Consider the following 21,719-nt stretch of genomic DNA (forward strand, 5'->3'; position numbering starts at 1 on the left):
CCATTCGATAGAAAATTATACTATTTATAAATGATTAAAATAATTTTTTATGTATGTATAATTGATGTTGAATCCACTTCGATTAATTCATGCGTCTACTTCTTTAAATTTTGAACGCACATAATCAAAATCTTGGCTCCGCCACTAGTCCAGGCCCAACCATGAGTGCACTATAAGCTAGCAGCTACAGCAACAAACTGCTTTAATTTCTCAGAGATAATCTTTGCAGCAGCTCCGTAGCCTGACGACGACGTTGCACTTTCTCCCATCTAACCGTACATATAAAACAAACACATCATATATGTATCAATCCGGCCACAAACAAATAAATACTTCACATGTTCAAAAAAAGTGGTGTTTTTAGTTTGGTTAATTACACAGTCATAAGAAACTACTTATTTTTAGAAAAGAAGGAGTGTTTTTATCAACTAATTAAATGCCTTGGAAAAAAAAGTGATTCTTCACTGGTGTAAAACTCCATGCATTATAGCAAGAGTAATTTAAAAAGAATATAAGGTCAATTCCTTCTTGAATTTTCACCTCTCTTTTCTCACTCTCATTCTTTCCAAATCTATCTTCATTTTCTTAATGTAGTTGGTTGTTTCTTCCAGTTGATCTGGCAGTCACAAATATCCCTGCAAACCCCAAACAATCCTCATAAGTACTATTTAAATAATGAAAAAATTGTACAATCACCGTTTGAAAAGTTAGAAGAATTAACCTAAATAGTTACTCATAAGTTAGAAGAATTAACCTAAATAGTTACTCATGAGTCATGAGTCAGCTATTTGTGGGAAATTCCTTTTAAAATAGTGCATGTATGAAATAGAGTATATTATAGGAGGAATTGAAATTAAATTAGATGGGAAAGAAAATAACCCTAAATTTTTTCTGACGAGGCACAAGAGAATTAACTTTGAAGTAGACATCTTTCATTTGATTTATTCTGTTTTTCTCAATTGTCTTTCTATCAACTGCTTTACATGATGATGGGGAACTAGGTCATTTGTTAGACTGTTGTTCCATATTCTATATTGCTCCACAACAAACTTGACAAATCTCAGTCTTTAGATCCAGATTTAATTTTTTCGAACTATTGTTACAGATGAATTAGAAGAGTGGAAATTTGGTGGTTCTTGGTGGAAAAATAAATAAATGAAGGAGATGGATGGTTCCGGTGGTAATAAAGAGGGGTGGACGACGATAAATGATGGATGTGTGGTGGTGGAAGGTGTAGTTGATGGAAGAGAGAAAAAGTGAAGAAGAAGAAGAAGGAAAAACATTATATTATATAAAAAAACTTTTTCTATCGCTCAGATGTCCGTGCAATACATATCATGTGCCAAATCAGCAAAAAATGTCAAAATAACACATTTGGGCCTGACATAAGGTGTCTAAAATGAACAAAGTTTAGTTAAGGTGTCGAAGTGAAAGTTGGTGCCAACTTTAAAGGGCCACCGATGGATTCAGCCTGTATTCTATAGGAGGACTATTAATTAATTAATTTGTACAGCTCTGAAACAGTACTCATGAGGAAGCTAGATTAAAGTTGTGGAATAAATTAAAGGAAAGAAAAAGGCTATAGCTGTAGTAGAAAACGACATGACTATAGGAGACGGTTTGATTTTATTTATTTTAAGTACTTGGTTTTAATTCATAAAAATAAAAATAAGCAAAAGGTTATAACTTATAAGCTTCAGGCTTTAGGTGTTTTGGCATATAGATTTGAAAAATATTTTTCAATTTTTTCATGTTTAATTAAATAAAATATTTTTAAAATTAGAAAAATAACTTTCAGCGTATTTTTTTTTTGATTTATATAAACATGTTTCTACAAATTATATAAAATATATTGATTTATTATTTTTTTAAAATAAATAAATAAGAGAATATATGTGAGATGAAAACGTTGATAAAATTGTAGTGCTGGTCCCCAAAATGAGACTATTTTTGACCATTCTGCATAAATGGGAATCCAAGTCTGCATAAAACTCAAGCCAATATCGGCCGGATTATGAAATTGGTCCATATAATATGATTTATTCTACATTTCAGAAAAAAATTAAGTGTACTTACGCTTGAGGGAAAAAAAAGGTCCCTTTTATGCGTGTGAGAGAAATTAAGCCATGATATATATATATATATATATATATATATATATATATATATATATATATATATATATATATATATATATATATATATATATTAAACCTAGCTAAAGTGTAGAATTATATAGCTGGATATTAAATGTCAAATAGTTAGTTGTAGTTAGTTGTAATTACCTACACTATTAAGAGTCCGTTATGAATTAGTTACTGAAGCTAGCAATTGTCACTATATAAATAAACCTTCAATCTGGCTTTAGCAAGATACACAAAAAAATATCTTTTTCCTCTTCTTCTGAGAATTCTCTGTAATGTTGTTCAATGTTGTTGAAGCTCAGTTGAGCTGCCTTTTAGTTGTTAATTGTCAGATTCTAACATGATATCAAAGCTCAGATTGTGAAAGATCAGATCTGCATAGAAGAAGACAAAAACAAAATTGGAAAGCTGTGAAGAAAGTTTCTAAAACAAGGATCAATAGCAGTAAATGAAATTACAGCCCTAAATCACAATCATTCTTTGTTCTTTCGAGCATCAGGTGCACCTGGAGTTGTGCTCGTCCCAATTAGAATGACAGGATTAGAAAATTATGCTATGTGAAGTAGATCGATGAAACTGCTTTCAGAGGAAAAGCAAAACTCGAATTCATTGAGGGATCATGTGTGAAATCAGTATTAAAAGGAATATTGGAAGAGCAATGGGAAAAATGTAACGCGATAGTGTTATCTTGGATTGTGAGCACTATTACGAGTGAATTTCTACTAGAAATTATGTATGCCTCGAATGCAAAAACAGTTTGAGCAGAATTTGAGGAAAGGTTTAATAGGTCAGATCTCACCAGGACTTATCATCTGTGGCCCAAAATTGCAACTCTAAAACAAGATATTGACTCTGTTACTTCATCCTATTCGAAACTGAAAGGCCTATGGTATGAATTAGATGTAATAATTCCATCACTGGGATGTAGCTGTGCGGATTCAGCTTCCTATATGGAGCATCCGAAGTCACAAAGACTACTTCAATTCTTAATGGAATTGAATGAAAGTTTTGAAAACATTAGAAGCAGTCTTGGCTAGAAAGACCATTGTAACTGTTAATGAAACATATGTTGTAGGAGCACAAAAAGAGAGTCAAAGATCATTAGGAGTTATAGATAAGGGTAGAGATGCTTAAACACTTTTAGCTGGAAGAACTCGAAGATACTGTCCAAGGCCAAAAACATTGGTGCCACCTGAAACAATTTGTGATCACTATGGTTTGAAAGGTTACTTTAAGACTATAGATTGATTGTATATCCACCAGACTTCAAAAGCAAGAGAAGAGGAGCTGATGAGTTTAAACATTATTTCAAGCATGCAATTGCAAATCTCACAAGAAATGCCGAAGACTCCACCAATGGAGGAAGATTCATAGAAAATCATATGTCACCAGATCAATATCAGGATTTAGTAAGCAAGATGGATAAAGTATGAACTTCAGATTGCATTACTAACATGTCAGGTATTACATCCTTACTGTCTAAAACAAGTAAGATCTATGAATGAATAATTGATAGTGGAGTTACACATCACATTACACTTAATGAGGAGTTATTAGCTACTATTAGGATAAAGGATAATGACACTAATGGAGTACAAGTGCCAATAGGAAATAGATGTGATATCAAAGGCATGAAGAATGCAAATATTTTAGAAGGTTATGAACTTAAGAATGTCTTGCATGTACTAGACTTCAAGTTTAGTTTATTGTCAGTCTCCAAACTAATCAAGGAACTCTTGTGCTCAATTTTCTTTTTTTTCTTGATTTCTATATATTTTAGGGACTCTTCAATGACAAGGTGTTGGAAATTGGTAGGGAGAAGAAAGGTTTGTACATATTAAAAGAACAAGTAAAGTCCATAATACATGCAATGATTATTGAGAATAGGAATACAGATGCAAGGTTATGGCACTTGAGACTAGGACATGCATCAACTAGAGCAATACAATATATTCAGTCATTAAAACACCTATCAGACAAGAATGTACAATACAATTGCGAGATCTATCCTCTAACTAAACAATGTAGATTGAAGTTTCCTATTAGTGACAATAAAATACTTAAAAGTCTTTAAGCTTGTTCATATTGATGTCTGGGGATCATATAAAAGACTTACTCATGATAGAAAGAATTATTTTGTTAATATTATGGATGATCATAGTATGTACACTTGGATATGTCTGATTCATTCTAAGAGTGAAGTCATTATAGTGCTCAAAGATTTCATTGCTTTAATAAACAATGAATTTGACTTGCCTATGAAAAATTTTAAGGTCTGATAATGGTTCAAAATTTTTCAATTCTTCAATAACTGATTTACTTGCATCTCGTGGTATTGTACATCAAAGTAGTTGTGCTTACACCTCCCCCCTCCCACAAAATAATGGGACAAAGGAGAGAAAACATAAGACACGATTTCAAAGTGACTAGGACAATGAGATTTCAAAGTTCACTTCCAATTGGGAGAGTGTATTAGAACTGTTGTATACATGATTAATAAGTTCCTTATTGAAATACTTGGATGAAGAATACCTTATGAGATGCTACATCACAAAACACCTAAACTTGATCATCTAAGAGTATTTGATTCCTTATGTTATGCAAGCTGATTATCAAAAAGGGATAAGTTTGCACCTAGAGCCAGGAAGACAGTGTTTCTAGGATACTCTGAGACTCAAAAGGGATACAAATTATATGATCTGACTGAGAAAGTCTTCTTTGCGAGTAGAGATGTCACCTTCAAAAAATATAGTTTCCCTTATCAGGAGGGATATTTACTTGATAAGCATGACATGTTTGAATTGACCAACTCAGTGCATATTGTTCCTCCAACTAGAAATGAAGAATATATAATGTTGGGACAACCAGTTGAAGTAAACTATGATGATAGACCATTCCCTCCAGCAATAGAACAACCTCATGAGTATATTATTAACCCTAGCCTTAACAACATTGTTGCGAATGATGTTGCACCTGAAGTTGATAGGATTGATAATCCACAGTCTCAAAGTGATTCATAGGATACTCCAATGGGACAAGATCTACTACAAGCCACAAAAGTAAATGTCCAATTGGAAGGTCAAGCCAAGCTCAAGCCTACTAAGCAACCTATATGGTTTAGTGACTACATTACTACTACTAAATCATCTGCTAGTTGTTCCTATCATATCTTAGATGACATCCACTACTCTCACTTGACACCTCCTTACCAAGCCTACGGAAGTGTATTTTTTTCTCCAGTAGAGCCCAAGTCATTCAAAGAAGCTTCTCAGGATGATAGATGACCATGAAAACAAACCATTGGTTCAAAATAGGTTTTTAAGATCAAACACAAGGTAGATGAGATTGTGAATAAGTACAAAACAAGATTGGTGGCCAAGGGTTATATCCAAAAGGAAGGATTGGATTATCATGAGATTTCTCTTCTGTTGCAAAGATGATGACAGTAAAAGCAATCATTAGCATTGCAGCCTCAAAATATTGGTCATTGCACCAAATGGATGTTAACAATGCTTTCTTGCTAGATGATTTGTATGAAGAAGTTTATATGACTTTATCAAAAGGTTTTCACAGACGAAGGATAGAGTATGTAATTTTTTGAAATCTCTATATGGCCTGAAACAAGCTTTTCGACAAGAGATATCAAATTGTCCACGCTTTGTTGGAAGCAAAGTATAATCAAAGTTCATATGATCATTCCTTATTTACCAAATCATCCGGAATTGAATATTGATGATCTTGATATATTTTGATGATTTACTGATCACACGATGTAGTCAACAACTGATTGATTATGCTCAAAAGACCCTTTATAGTAGGTTCAAAGTGAAAGACTTGGGACAAATCAAATACTTTTTGGAAATTGAGGCATTAAATTTAGAAAAAGGGCATCCTATTTAATCAAATAAAGTACACTTTGGAGCTGCTGTCAAAAGTGAGATTAGGTGGAGCTAAGCCAACATCTACTCCCATGGAGATTAATATGAAGCTCACTACAGTAGAATATGACTCAGTGGTTGGGAATATTGATGATCCTCTTCTAGAATATATTCACAGTTATCAACGGTTAGTTGGGAAGCTGATTTATTTGAATCACCAGACCTGATATATATTTTGCTGTTCAGGTTCTTAGTCAATTTATGCAACACCTCAAAAGGTCACATTGGCAGCACCGAGAGTCCTCAAATACTTAAAGAAAGCACCTAGGCAAGGGGTGTTGCTGAAGATAGGATCAATTATAAATCTAACAGCCTTCTGTGATTTAGAATGGGGCAGCTTGTCTCAATACTAGAAGATCAGTTACAGGATATGTAATCCAACTTGGTGAGTCTCTAATCTTATGAAAATTAAAAAAACAACACACAGTGAGCAGAAATTCAGCAGAAGAAGAGTATAGGAGTATGGCAGGAGCGGTGGAAGAAATCATTTGGTTGGTTGGATTGCTCAAAGATCTAATGGTGGACATCATCATACCAGTTAGACGTTGCTCTGACAGCAAAGCAGCCGTGCAAATTGCCTCCAATCCAATTTTTTCATGAAAGAACCAAACATATCGAAATAGATTGTCATTTTGTGAGAGAAAAGCTCAAGGATAGTTTGATTAATCCAGAGTATGTTGGGATCAAATCTCAATTAGCAGACTTGCTTACAAAAGGCTTGGGGATAGTACAACACCAGTTTCTTTTTTCCAAGCAAGGAGTTCTTGATGTCTTCCATCCTTGCTTGAGGGGAGTATTAAATCTAGCTAAAGTGTAGAATTATATAGCTGGATATTAGCTGTCAAATAGTTAGTTGTAACTAACTATAATGTTAAGAGTCTGTTATGAATTAGTTACTGAATCTAACAACAGTCACTGTATAAATATCCCTTCAGTGTGGCTTTAGCAAGATACACACAAAAAATATCTTTTCCCTCTTCGTTAGAAAACTCTCTGTAGTGTTGTTCAATGTTGTTGAAGCTCAGTTGAGCTGCCTTTTAGCTGTAAATTGACAGATTCTAACAATATAATACGATTAAATAAAGACTTGCTTGTAAATCAAGTAGTGAGAAAGAATGACGGGCATTTTCTCATGAAATTTCACGATCACTCAATATGAACTTAGGAATAAAGTTTTTCCATTTAATAATTGACTATTGAAGGATCTTTCCTTTTCACCTTTACTTTAATGGTTCATATTTAATAATTGTCCCACAACAATTCTGTAAAATCTTAAATATTGGGTTCGTTTCGCATTCTTGTGCCCCACAATCTTGTTAATTTGTTGAGATGATCCCTTGCTTAATTATTGGTGAAACCAGCCAGTAATATGCCATACAGTTGGAATTTTGGGACACACAAAGGCACTTGGTAGATATTCACTACTACCCCCTCCGATATATGTGGGCGACTTAACACCTTCCGACACGTTCGGGCTGTTACCTATGTTATGTTATTATATTATATTGTGTTGTGAGTTTAAATATAACGTTTAATTTAAATATTTTTACTTAAATTATATTGTATCGTAAAATTCATCGTTAGATTACTATATGTAAAGTCTTATTTTATGTAACAATTCATTTGATGTGATTGGATCGTTACCTTATTATTCTTATCAAATTTGTCTTTAATAATCATATTTTAGTTTTTTACCTTACCTTTTTATAGTAGCTTTCTATCTTGCTTGTACCATATGTATTTTTTCTTGTAACAGTTCAAATTGTTGATGTGAGACATTATATTATGTAATGACGGAAAATAATACAATCAATTCAAACATTGCATTCATTATAACAATACAATTTGTTGGTGTAATATACCACAAATACAATAATTACAACTGAAAATAAAATGATAAAAATGAATAAAAAATATATTCAGGCTAAGACGCGGATATCTCGCTTTCTTTAAGGAGATTCAAGCCCACTGCGACATAATCTACACCGATTCGGCAATATATCTCTTGACTTGTCCCCTCCATGATACAACAACCTAACAATGTCGTATAACTCAAACAACTCTGAATTAGTTGAAGAGTCCAAAGCTCCACAAAAAGAACACCACCTTCCTTCAACATATAATTATTCTCTTTTGTATAGTGAATTAGTTGAAAACTTATAATATTTTTATTTCTCTCAACTCTCTCTTTCTATGCACTAACTTCACTACACACTACAATATTTTTTTACACTTCTCATTTTTCTTGCATTCACTTCTCAAAGGAAGAAATACCACTATTTATAAGTGAAGAATTCTTTCTTGTCTTCAATAAAAATAAAATAGACAATAATGTAGGTAAATGAATGGAGGAATTACGCCTTGGAGGTTACATGAGTTACAAAGCATAATAAGGTAGAACATAACTTAGTGGGTACATAAGTTACACCAAAAACAATTGACCACATTCTTATCAATTTATATCCACTAAAATAATGCACTTTAATATTAAAATTTAATATTAAAATGTCATGCTCCAACACAATTTGATACAAACAACACAATATTATTCTTACGGTATATTGCATTATAAAACAATACATAACAATCCTCCGACGTATTCTAATGTCATGTAAACATTAACATTTCTTCTATTCACATGTTTGATCTTACATATTTCAATCTTTCTCAAAACTTACACAACTACTGGAAAAATAAAACAAACAGTAGCTACGTACGTCATGCTTATTCATCAAACGGAAAAATTAAGAAAGAATAAAACAAGTACTAAAAATACCATAACAGGGTTTCATTTCCACAGTGGGGGAAAAAAAAATTCAAATATGTTCATGTATATATTTTTTTCACGTGATGTATATTGCTCTAAACATATATTGCAGGTCACAAGTACTTGTTTATTTTCATCAATCCTTAAAAGTAATATTGAAAAGAAATATTTTAACAAGTCCACTATCCAAAACAAGTTAATTATGACGTACGTACATATTTTTATAAGTATTATTTAGGGTTGGCCTTCCCTGTTGTTTTGGGTGGGGTGCGGGCCTTGACTTTAAAAGAGCAAGATATGGATAACTTTGTGGTTACCATATATATTGTGGAATCTTTTCATGTGACTGAGACCCTCATTGTCATTGATGTCTATCTAAACTTTGTACAGCATCTTTGTGAAAGTTATGAAAAAAATTATTACTATCGTAATTTATACTCACCTCAATTAATTTTATAAACTATTTATAATTTTTATATTAATAAATATCAGATAATTATATTCATCAATTTAAATATATATGTCCTGATATTTAAACTTATGACCTAATAATTGTCATCTACTTCATTATATCATCACTAAGTCATACACTTAAAGGCCATTGTATAAATTATACTCTCTCTATATATACAGAGAGATTGTTACACAACAGCAACGCGAAGACAATATTTTCACTAAAAGTTAAAGTATAATTTATATACCTCAAAAGGATTCAACATATGTAATATTTATGCATACAAATATTATTTTAAACTTATTTTGTTATGGAGATATTCAAAATAAAAAAAAAGTACAAGAAGTTACAATTTTCTCGTATCAATTTGATGATAATATATTCTAGAATATTAATTAAAATTTACATTATTTAACTCTCCAAAAAAAATATGACAAATAATTTAAAACGAAGGCGGTAAAAGAAGGGGAAAAAAAAGGACAGATAAGTGTAAAGTCGAAAATCTTAGAACAAAGGCTGGGTGAAGGATTTTTCTTTACTTTTTTGCAACCCGCTAACGTGTTGTTATCTTATATATCCTTTACCCACACTCTCCCAAAAATTCATATTCATCCAAAGTTGAAAGTTATTTCCTCCCTTTACCATCCCCAGGAAAATTTCGACAAGGATTAATTTAATTTAGTCTGTTAAGTTGATTAATTTCAAATTCAGTCAAGTGATAATTAACGTTGGCAAAACTTTGTAATTTTGACCATATAAAAAAGACAACAACTACATACAAAGATATACATATAATTTGAGATTAAATTTGATTGAGAACAAACAAAAAAATAAAAATTTTTATATTATCAAGTCGACTAAAAACCTGCCAGCTCCAATTTTAGCTTCATAGTATCGGCAAAGACAAGTTGTCTGGACTAATTAGCTAGGATACATGAAATTACTGATTTAAAATAAATTTGTTTACATCTTAAAATTCAAAATATACCACATAAATCAAGGACGAGGATTATTATTTATTTTGGACCTTCGACCTTCTGAGCCTCATTGAAGTGGTGAGATTTTTTATGATGATAGAAATTACAGATCTTGTTCACATTAATATATTAATGTTGGTGCACTTTAATTTTAATTTCCCCACAAGTCGTGTTAAGCTAGCACGCTTTAACATTGTGTAATGGTTGATGATATCAGCATTGACACGCAATTCCATTGCGTAATTGGAGTGAGATCAGATCACCAATATATATTTATATGTAGTATTCTATATAGGATTCTATTTTATGGGAGGGGAGCAAAAGGGGGTCGGTCCCTGAATGAGAGGAAAAACAAAGACGACATGTCATGTTTCTCACAATTAAAAACCATTGGAATTAGCTCCAAACTTGGTCGCTGATTTGTGTCTATTTTGCTGCTAGGTAAATACAATTTATCATTAATTCGTTGCTAAATAGAATTAACGATAAATTTTATTATTTAGCTATAAAATTTATTCGTTTTTTAATTTAACTTATTTAAAATAATGTATATTATATCATGATAACATATTAAAGTTGTGTGATATAATTGAAGTGAGAATATATTTCAATTATATATACCTCATTTTTAATGAAATAGTAAGTGCACGTTGCAAATTAGAGAAACCTTTTTTTATTAAAAAAAAAAAAAGTAAAAGCAAATGTGAATTAGTATTAATTTTCATCATGAAATAATGACTCCACCTTAATCATGTTCACTCATTTTTCTAGAGACAACGAGATAAGGTGATATACTCAGCTCCAATGTTTGCACTCATCCGTCAATGTTAGTTGACACTTTTTATTTTTTACGATGTTTAAAAAATTATAAAGATGATTAATTTTATACTTATATTAATGAACATCAAGATAATTTATAAAAAATATGTTTAATAACATAAAATATAAATATCATTGGAATAGATACAAAGTCATTAATAAAACTCTTGAATTATTATTTTTTGGAACTTCCAAATTTGTTTAAGTTTTCAAAAAGTATCATTTGTAGAGATAAAATAATAATAAAATAATTAATTTTATCTTCATATAGTAATTGAGTACTTTGAAACATGTATTTTTAATAAGATGACCAAGTAATATGAAATGGATAGAGTAAATTAAATTTATTTTGTTCACACCTTAGGTTATAAAAACATGTGTGAACGGAGGGAGCAAATTAAATCATCTTATTAGTTGCTTTCACCTTGAAATAAGATGATTTAATGATTTAAATTTGTTTTTATTGACACTTGACACTTCACAATTATTTCTTATAATGACCCATGTAAATATTTTTTACATTATTAATACATAAACTTAAATATTGTAAATATTAGTATAAAGTGTTCACGAAAAATGAAATATCAAACCTAATCCAAGAAAATCAAACCACAGGATGTTCACGATTTGGATTAAAATCGATCCAAATTGAAAAATCAAATCAAACTGGTCAAATAAATCAATTTTTTATTTGGTCTGATTTGGTTTATATTTTTAAAAATCGATAATATTTGGTTTGGTTTTAATTTTGTTAAAAGAAAACCAAAGAAATAATTGAACCGAACCGATAAATTATATACATATTTTTTTATATTAATATATACATAATGTATTATTTTTTATGAACACTTTTTATGCAAAAAATGCAGCACACTAATTTAAAATAGTAATATATGCTGCATCTTTTGTTTGTACAACAATATCATTAGCTAACGTATTATTCAGTAAGTTTATATTATTTAGTACATTAAATTAACTAATAATATAAGCAGAAAGTTAAACATAGTTAAAATTCTTGTATAAGAATTATAAGATCCAAAATGGCACGAAGATAATTATTATTTTTTGAATGAATTATTGTCTTTTTTTCTCTTTTGAATGAATCGTTTCTTTTATTTTTGTGTATGATTAATAACCGAATAACCAAACCAAACCAAACGGAAATCGATAATAACCAAACCGATGAATGTATATTTTATTTTGTTTGATTTGGTTTTAATTATAATTTTAAAATCGATTAAATTGATTTGATTTTGATTTTGATCAATAACTGACTCAAATCGATCCGTGAACCCCTAACCACGACTAGTGTTAATTTATTTATTTATTCGTTGTGTCGTGTGCTTTTAGAGTAGTTGAATAATATGTTTTGTTTTGCCAAATTTCACATGACTCATCACTATCACTGATCTACCGGGCTAATTTTTTTAGTTTGTCGTGGAGAACTACACGCCTAATTGGCTATGTATTATTCAGATATCTATTGAGAAATTCTTTAATTAATTACTCGTAAAATAACATATAGGGAAGTCTCTGATATATTCTGAATAACAAAAATGACTTATTCCTTTTCAGTTGACCTAGAAGTCTTTAATTAATTACTCGTACAATAAGTATAGGTAAACTTAAAATATTGTTTAAAATGTAGAAAAAGATGATCCAATATGAAAAGAATTTCATAATTAGGCAGATATTGGCACAGTATATTGGATGCTTTCCCATTAGTTCAGACATGGTCAAGAAAAAAGTGACATGTGGGACCAAAAATGAGAAATAGTGAGAACCCTACCATACGATTTTATCATCTTTTTTTATCTCCAGATAATCATATCTTCTTGTATTCTCCTGCACTTATTGCCTTTCGCTTTCAACTTATAACTCAACTTTAATTAGATTCCTCTTTCTCTGTTTCAAGTCTCCAACAAATTACTATTATATATGTGTGTATATATATTATAGTAGCGCTATCGAATTAATTATTTCTTATAGTCGTCGATCTTGTTATTTTCCAAGTTTGTTGGAGAGATGGAGCAGCAGTACTGTTGTAACAAAACTAGTTCCTCATCATCATGTAAAGCAGCTGATAGAAAGACAATTGAGAAAAACAGAAGAAATCAAATGAAGGATCTCTATATGAAGCTCAATTCACTTGTGCATCGTGATCAACATTCTAAGGTTTCTTTTCTATTTTTTCTAGTATTCGATCTACTATACATGTTATTTGTCGAACTCATGTGGTGGAGCCATAAATTTAGGTAAGGGTGTGCAAATTTTCTTCTGTTTATATCAAGGGTGCGCAAAATTAAAAATACCTATACTCTTAATAAGTAACATTTAATCTTTGTATACCGCATGATTAATTTTCATAGAAGAGTGTTTTTTTTTTGGAACCCAAGGATAGCCACTACAATTTCTTCCACAACCTCTGTCCTTCAGGTGAGTACTTTGTGAGCACTGGGTAAACCCTCAACTGTGTAATAACCTACAAACCACACAGGTGATGTAAACCGCATTATGCAAGCACTATGCGATAGGCTCGATTCGGAAGGCATTAAAGGGGATCGATCCCGGATCATCCGTGTGGATAACTACCCTTCAAACCAACTGAGCCATCCTTTCAAACCACCCTTCACCTAAGGTGGCTATGCCCATGTCTAACTTGATCTCCTCTTCCCAAAAGATAAATCTGATTTGGCGCTTGTTCGGGTTCATATATTGAGATCTACTAGATATCCTCATCATATTACTTGTCGAAACAAGACTAATTGTTAGAATGATAAATCATTATAAGTCATGTTTTCTTTTTTGATACAAATTAAATGAAAAATATGAAACTGCACTTGCTCAATACTAACATTAATCTTCTTTAACAAAATTATTACTATTTTTTTTCAAACGAGGTATATATTTGGAATTTAATTTGTCCATTTGTTATAAATATTATTTCTCTGTTCATCTATATATACTGAAAAAACAAATAATTCGATTTGAAGCCCAAAGTTGATCATACCAATCAAATGTCTATTGTATTTGAACCGTATAAAATAGTAACACACCTATAAGCAGTGTGGCATCCGGAACCTTCAAATCTCTGACCACTAACATATACTAATTAACAAAATGTTGAGGTAGTTATTTGGGGTTTAATTTGCAGGAATTTTCTTCACTGCCAGATCAACTGGAAGAAGCAGCGAATTACATAAAGAAAATGCAGATAGATTTGGAGAAAATGAGACTGAGAAAAGAAAGCTTAACAGCAGCTGATCGTACTTTAAATTCAAATTCAAACTCAAGCAGTAATAATAATGGAAGAATATTGGAAAGGGCTTTGCCATTACCACATATTGAAATTCATAGTGTGAATTCAGCTCTAGAAATTCTTCTAATTACTGGATTAGATAATCAATTCATGTTCAACCATATCATCCGTATGCTTCATGAAGAGGGAGTACAAGTTATTAATGCAAGTTATACTCTCGTAGGTGACACCATCTTCCATTCCATACATTCTAAGGTACAACCTTTTTTCCCCCTACTTTAATTTAGTCCAACAATGGGTTAGCGTGTTCAACAGAATCCAATAATCTTGTGCCTGAGAAAAAAGAGTATGTATATCTAAAAATTAATCATATCCATATGTATATCTAAAATTAATCATATCCATACGTACATAATTCAGAACTCAATATACCTTTCAACTAAAAATTAAGAGCGTACGTCTAAATTCATAATTTGGCTCGTCGTATTTAGTTTGTGGATTGATGTGTTTGTTTTATAATGTTTTATAATGTATGGTTAGGAGGGAGAAAGTACAACGTCGTCAGGAAACGGAGCTGCTTTAAGGATTATTTCAGAGAAATTAAAGCAGTTTGTGGGTGCAGCTGCTACCTAGCAATCAACCAACTAATGTTTTATTTTTTGGGGCACGTGTTAAATTATGTAAGATAGATGCTTTAGTACTTCGAAGGACAAAGTTTATTTCCTCCATGATGATTGAAGTTAGAATCTTGGATTTTCAGTTAGTTTCTTTCTCATGTTTGGTTGATCAAATATTTTTTTTAGAAAATAAGCTTATTAAAAATAAGAAAAATAACTTCTATCTTCGGTCCTCACCCACCCAACATCTCTGATCCCCACCATATCACCCTCAACACCTTCGAATCCCCATTCTCTATCCTATTCTGTCCACATAGAATGTTTTGTTGGATTACATATAAGCTCTTGAGGAAAAAAAAATTCTTTTTTGATTACTTACCAAATATTAAAAAATAAATAAGAAATTCACTTATTTTTTTGTAAAACATTTTTCGTGGAGAATATTTTCAAACCTAACAAACACACCGTGTTCAAAATGTTCTCACACTACTTTCTTGAACTTGTGTTGGGGGTGCTTATTTACAGTAATAAACAGAGCTTGTTACTTATATGGTGTTTCCAAATGTGGTAGATTTGACATAAACAAATAATATATATTTTTTTTTCTAATAAGTAATTTAAATTTTAGATAAGATGATCACAGTTTAGACTGAATTTCTGAATTCAACTTTCTTACTATCTATCACTTAGTAGTATGTTAGTGTAGATAAATTAAAATCCTGTGAAGATATTTTTTTAAGGTAAATAAGAAAAATAAAATAAAATAATATATATATCACGAAAAGAACTTAATATGCATCATTATATATGAGTGGCAGAGCATCTTAATTGTTTGTTAGGAATTTTATCGGGATAAGTATATGAGTAATTTATTACAATCATTTGATTTTACAAGTGATCTTTTCAGCCTAATAAAAAAAATTCCTACTTGATATAAAATAAACTAAATCTAGCAATTTGAGACGGAGAGAATCTGAGAGAAGAAAGAACAAAAGAGAATTATCGTATGTATATTTTATACTAATATATTTTCTGTGTGTATCTTCTATATCAATTATGTCTCTATATATAGGCATAATTTAGTGGGCTGCCCATTTTCAGTGTCATACGATAATTCTCTTTTGTTCTTTTTTCTCTCAGATTCTCTCCGTCTCAAATTGCTAAATTTAGTTTATTTTATAACACGTTATCAGCACGAGGCTCCGGCTATTGTTTCAAGGTAACAAAAAGTGGTAAGAATTTTATTTAAATTTATTTTCATAAAATGGCAAATATTTCAAAAATTGAATTTACTACTCTTAATATTTCTGGAAAAGACTACTCCTCATGGGCACTAAATGTCGAAATTCATTTAGAATCAATGGTTCTGACAGACACCATTAAAGATGATAACCAGGCATTTAGTCAAGACCGTGTAAAAGTTATGATTTTCCTCCGCCACCATCTTGACGAGGGTCTTAAATTACAATATCTGACATTAAAAGATCCTTTGAAATTGTGGAAAAATTTAAAAGAAAGGTATGACCACCTGAAGTTGGTCATGCTTCCACAAGCACGTCATGACTGGTTAAATCTGAGACTAATGGACTTTAAAAATATAACTGAATATAATTCTGCTTTATTTCGAATTATAGCTCAGTTAACTTTATGCGGAGATGAAATCACATAACAAGATAAACTTGAAAAAACATACTCCACATTTCCACCCGCGAATATGCTCCTACAGCAGCAATATCGCGAAAAAGGCTTTACAAAATATTCTGAATTATTATCTCACTTACTTATTGCTGAACGTCATAATGAATTATTAATGAAAAATCATGATAGTCGGTCCGTTGGTTCTTTGCCACTCCCTGAAGTGAATCAGGCAAATTCTAACCAACGAGAAAGAGGCCATGGCCCCAGTCGTGGTCGTGGTCGTAGTCAAAGAAGAAATTTTAATCATGATGCTCGGCTGGCATCGAGAAATAACCAGCAATATAAAAGGCAGGGTAAAAAGCCAGAAGCTTTACCGAAGAATAATTCAGAAATAATATGTCATAGATATGGAGGTGTGGGGCGCTAGTCGCAGATTTGCCGATCGTCAAAACGTCTCGTTCAGCTATATCATGCATCGTTAAAGAGGGCAGAAAATAATCCAGAGACAAATTTTATCTCTGAGGACAATATTGAGCCCATGCATCTGGATGTAGCTGATTTCTTTAATTTTCCAGAAGTAAATATGAATGTTGATAAGCCCGATAATATTTAAACAATTCTCTTTGTTGTTGTATGTATTAAATATTATGTTTGTATTTTTCTAGATCTATGTAATAAAATAAAATTTTGTATAATAAATTATGTATTAATTATAATATTTACTTTCTTTCTTTGTGAAGAAAATATGGAAATACCTCAAATCTTGTTTGGATCAATGATAAATCACGAGGATATTTGTGTAATTGATATTGGAACAACCCATGCTATATTTAAAGACAAAAAATATTTTTTCAATTTACTTAGAAGAAAAGCTAATGTTACTACAATTTCTGGTAATTCAAAAATGATAGAAGGCTCCGGAAGAGCTACTATAATTCTGCCTAAGGGAACAAAAATTGTTATAGAAGATGCATTATTTTCTTCTAAATTCCCAAGAAACTTGTTAAGTTTTAAAGATATCCGCAGAAATGGATATCATGTTGAGACATTAAATGAAATGAATATTGAATATCTTGGTATAACCAAGAGTGTCTCAGACCAAAAATATATTTTGGAAAAATTACCAACTCTGTCATCTGGCCTATATTATGCAAAAAATTAGTGCAATTGAAGCAAATATGATCGTAAACCAGAAGTTTACTAATCCAAATATATTTGTGCTATGGCATGATCGAATAGGTCATCCTGGATCAATAATGATGAGACGAATTCTTGAAAATTCAACTGGACATCCGTTAAAGAACCAGAAGATTCTTACAAATGATGAATTTTTATGTGTTGCTTGTTATCAAGGCAAATTAATTGCCAGACCATCGACCCTGAAGGTTGGCATCGAATCTCTTGGCTTTTTAGAGCGTATACATGGAGATATATATGGACCTATTCATCCACCTAGTAGATTGTTTAGATATTTTATGGTTCTAATAGATGCATCATCTAGATGGTCTCATGTGTGCTTATTATCATCTCGCAACCTAGCGTTTGCGAAGTTGTTAGCACAAATAATAAGATTGAGGGCGCAATTCCCAGATTATCCAATTAAGGCCATTCGCCTTGATAATGCTGGAAAATTTACATCCCAAGCATTTAATGATTATTGCTTATCAATTGGGATAAAAATTGAACATCCTGTTGCTCATGTTCATACTCAAAATGGCCTTGCAGAGTCATTTATAAAGCTCCTACAATTGATAGCAAGACCTCTACTAATGAAAACAAAATTGCCAATTACTGTTTGGGGTCATGCTATTTTACATGCAGCAGCACTTGTACGTCTAAGACCGACACATTATAATAAATACTCTCCGTCACAATTAGTATTTGGTCATAAACCAAATATAGCCCATTTAAGATTTTTTGGTTGTGCAGTATACATGCCTGTAGCACCACCACAACGTACAAAAATGGGTCCTCAACGAAGGTTGGACATATATGTTGGGTTTGACTCACCCTCCATAATTCGATACCTTGAACCGTTGACTGGAGATTTATTCACTGCTCGATTTGCAGATTGTCGGTTTGATGAAACAATTTTCCCGCCATTAGGGGGAGAGAAAAAGGAATCCGAAAAAGAAAAAGAAATTGCGTGGAAAGTTTCATCACTATCACATTTTGATCCACGTACTCGCACATGTGAACAAGAGGTCCAGAAGATCATCCACTTGCAGAAAATAACAAATCAAATGCCAGATGCATTTACTGATTTAAAACGGATAACTAAGTCACATATCCCTGCAGTGAATGTACCTATCCAGATTGATGTCCCAAAAGGACCATCTAAAAGTATTATAGCTTCTGAATCCCAAACACGCCAGAAGCGTGGTAGACCGTTGGGTTCAAAGGATAAAAATCCTAGAAAGAGAAGCGTGAGAAACAATAAAGATGATACTACAATAGAACCTCCTGAAGAAAGTCAAGATTTGAGTAATCCTGATATTCCTGAAGAAATCAGTGAACCCGAGACTCAAGTGAATGAAAAACTTTCAATAAGTTCTTTCGATGATGAGATAAAATTAGATCGATCTAAAATCACGGTTGATAATGTTTTTGCATATAATGTTGCACTTAACCTCATGCAAGATAGTGAAAGTCTTGAGCCTAAATCCGTCGAAGAATGTCGACGTAGATGTGATTGGCCAGAATGACAAAAGGCAATTCAATCAGAATTAGACTCACTTGCTAAACGTGAGATTTTTGGACCTGTAGTCCAAAATCCTGAAGGTGTAAAACCAGTTGGCTATAAATGAGTTTTTGTTAGAAAACGAAATGAGAGAAATAAAATTGTAAGATATAAGGCACGCCTTGTTGCACAAGGATTCTCTCAAAGATTCGGAGTCAACTATGAAGAAACATATTCACCAGTTATGGATGGAATAACTTTTCGATATCTCATCAGTTTAGCTATACATAAAAATCTTGAAATACATCTAATGGATGTAGTTACAGCTTACCTTTATGGTTCACTTGATAATGAAATTTCCATGAAAATTCCAAATGGATTAAAATTGCCTGAAGCATGTAAAAAGTCTCCGAAAATGTACTCAATAAAACTACAAAGATCATTATATGGTTTAAAACAATCAGGGCGTATGTGGTATAATCGCCTCAGTGAGTACTTGATAAATGAAGGCTATATAAATGATGTCATTTGTCCATGTGTTTTTATTAAGAAAACAAAATCAGAGTTTGTTATACTCGCCGTTTATGTTGATGATATAAATCTCATTGGAACCCCTGAAGAGGTCCAAAAGGCAATTGAATATCTAAAGAAAGAATTTGAAATGAAAGACCTTGAAAAGACAAAACTTTGTCTAGGTCTGCAAATTGAACATTTAGCAGACGGAGTTTTTGTCCATCAATCTGCCTACACTGAGAAAATCTTAAAAAGATTTTACATAGACAAAGCACATCCATTAAGTACTCCAATGGTTGTTCGATCACTTGAAGTTGAAAAGGATCAGTTTCGACCTCCAGAAGAGGATGAAGAAACTCTTGGTTCTGAAGTACCATATCTCAGTGTTATTGGCGCACTTATGTACCTTGCTAACGCAACTAGGCCTGATATAACATTTTCTGTCAATTTGCTAGCAAGGTATAGTTCATCCCCAACGCGAAGGCATTGGAACAGTATCAAACATATTTTGCGATACCTGAAGGGTACTATTGATATAAGTTTGTTTTATACTAACAAAGGATGCGCAGACCTTATTGGTTATGCAGATGCAGGTTATTTATCAGACCCACATAAAGCTCGATCTCAAACAGATTATCTATTTACACACGGAGGAACTGCTATATCATGGCGATCTACAAAACAGTCCATTGTTGCTAATTCTTCAAATCATGCTGAAATAATAGCAATTCATGAAGCAAGTAGAGAATGTGTGTGGTTGAGATCGATGATACAGTTCATCAAAGAAAGATGTGGTTTGGAAAATAATGTTAAAATACCCACAATTATATTCGAAGACAATGCCGCGTGCATAGCTCAATTGAAAGGTGACTTCATAAAAGGAGACAGAACGAAACACATTTCACCAAAATTATTCTTCACACATGATCTTCAGAAAAATGGTGAAATTGATGTACAACAAGTTCGTTCAAGTGATAATCTTGCAGATTTATTCACAAGGGCATTACTAACATCAACTTTTGAGAAGCTAAGGCATAAGGTTGGAATGCGCCGTCTCCAAAATATCAAATGAAGTTTTCATCAGGGGGAGTAAAATACGCGCTGCACTCTTTTTCCCTTAACCACGATTTTTGTCCCATTGGGTTTTCCTGGCAAGATTTTTAATGAGGCGGCAATCAAGGCGTATTACCAGATTTGTGTACTCTTTTTCCTTCATTAGGCTTTTCCCACTGGGTTTTTTCCTAGTAAGGTTTTAACGAGGCACAACATCAGAATAACTATGTATCTTATTTCTTGTAAAGTATTTTTATAGCGGCACATTACACGTGGACATCTAAGGGGGAGTGTTAAGTAGAATATGTGGAATGTCCACTAAACAAAATTATTTAAATAAGTGGGGCCCACTGAAAATGGACAGCCCACTAAATTATGCATATATATATATAGAGGCATAATTGATATGGAAGATACACATAGAAAACATATTAGTACAAAATATACATACGATAATTCTCTTTTGTTCTTTCTTCTCTCAGATTCTCTCCGTCTCAAATTGCTAGATTTAGTTTATTTTATAACACTACTTTATTTGTTTTCACCTTACTAATTAAATACCTACAAAGTATATATGCCTTCCAATTCTTATTGATCCAGTGACAGCAACATTTGGACGTGGCATCGATTGAAAGGTAATGTTAGTGACATATCACGTCATCTGGAAAATACTACATATAGCATGATTTCTTTGATCCATAGAGTTAAAATTTTAAAAAATAAGTAAATAGTCATAAATTAAAAATTATAACTTATAATTTTTTGTTTATAAACCATAAGCTATAAACTCATTCAAACAAGCTCATAGTGTCGCGGTGTTTCAAACATCTTGAAATTGAAATATAGTCTTAATAATTTCA

At 31.9% G+C, this 21,719-nt stretch overlaps 1 protein-coding gene across 1 annotated transcript; it reads left to right on the forward strand.

Moving 5' to 3' along the window:
- The first annotated feature begins 13,047 nt into the window (after nucleotides 1-13,047).
- Nucleotides 13,048-15,114, forward strand: LOC129873615 (transcription factor bHLH162-like). The gene is made up of 3 exons (XM_055948744.1): nucleotides 13,048-13,274; nucleotides 14,254-14,613; nucleotides 14,899-15,114. Exons 1-3 carry the CDS (start codon nucleotides 13,125-13,127, stop codon nucleotides 14,989-14,991), a joined length of 603 nt encoding a protein of 200 aa, XP_055804719.1. The 5' UTR covers nucleotides 13,048-13,124; the 3' UTR covers nucleotides 14,992-15,114.
- The last annotated feature ends 6,605 nt before the right edge of the window (nucleotides 15,115-21,719 follow it).

This window comes from Solanum dulcamara, chromosome 11 (assembly GCF_947179165.1).
Source record: "Solanum dulcamara chromosome 11, daSolDulc1.2, whole genome shotgun sequence".
NCBI lineage: Eukaryota > Viridiplantae > Streptophyta > Magnoliopsida > Solanales > Solanaceae > Solanum > Solanum dulcamara.

Bases quoted from the DNA above. Each gene is read 5' to 3' on its own strand.
- LOC129873615 (XM_055948744.1), top strand. From the start codon at position 13,125: ATGGAGCAGCAGTACTGTTGTAACAAAACTAGTTCCTCATCATCATGT. The intron at 13,275-14,253 runs GTTTCTTTTCTA...TTTAATTTGCAG, and splicing joins ATCGTGATCAACATTCTAAG to GAATTTTCTTCACTGCCAGA. The intron at 14,614-14,898 runs GTACAACCTTTT...ATGTATGGTTAG, and splicing joins TCCATTCCATACATTCTAAG to GAGGGAGAAAGTACAACGTC.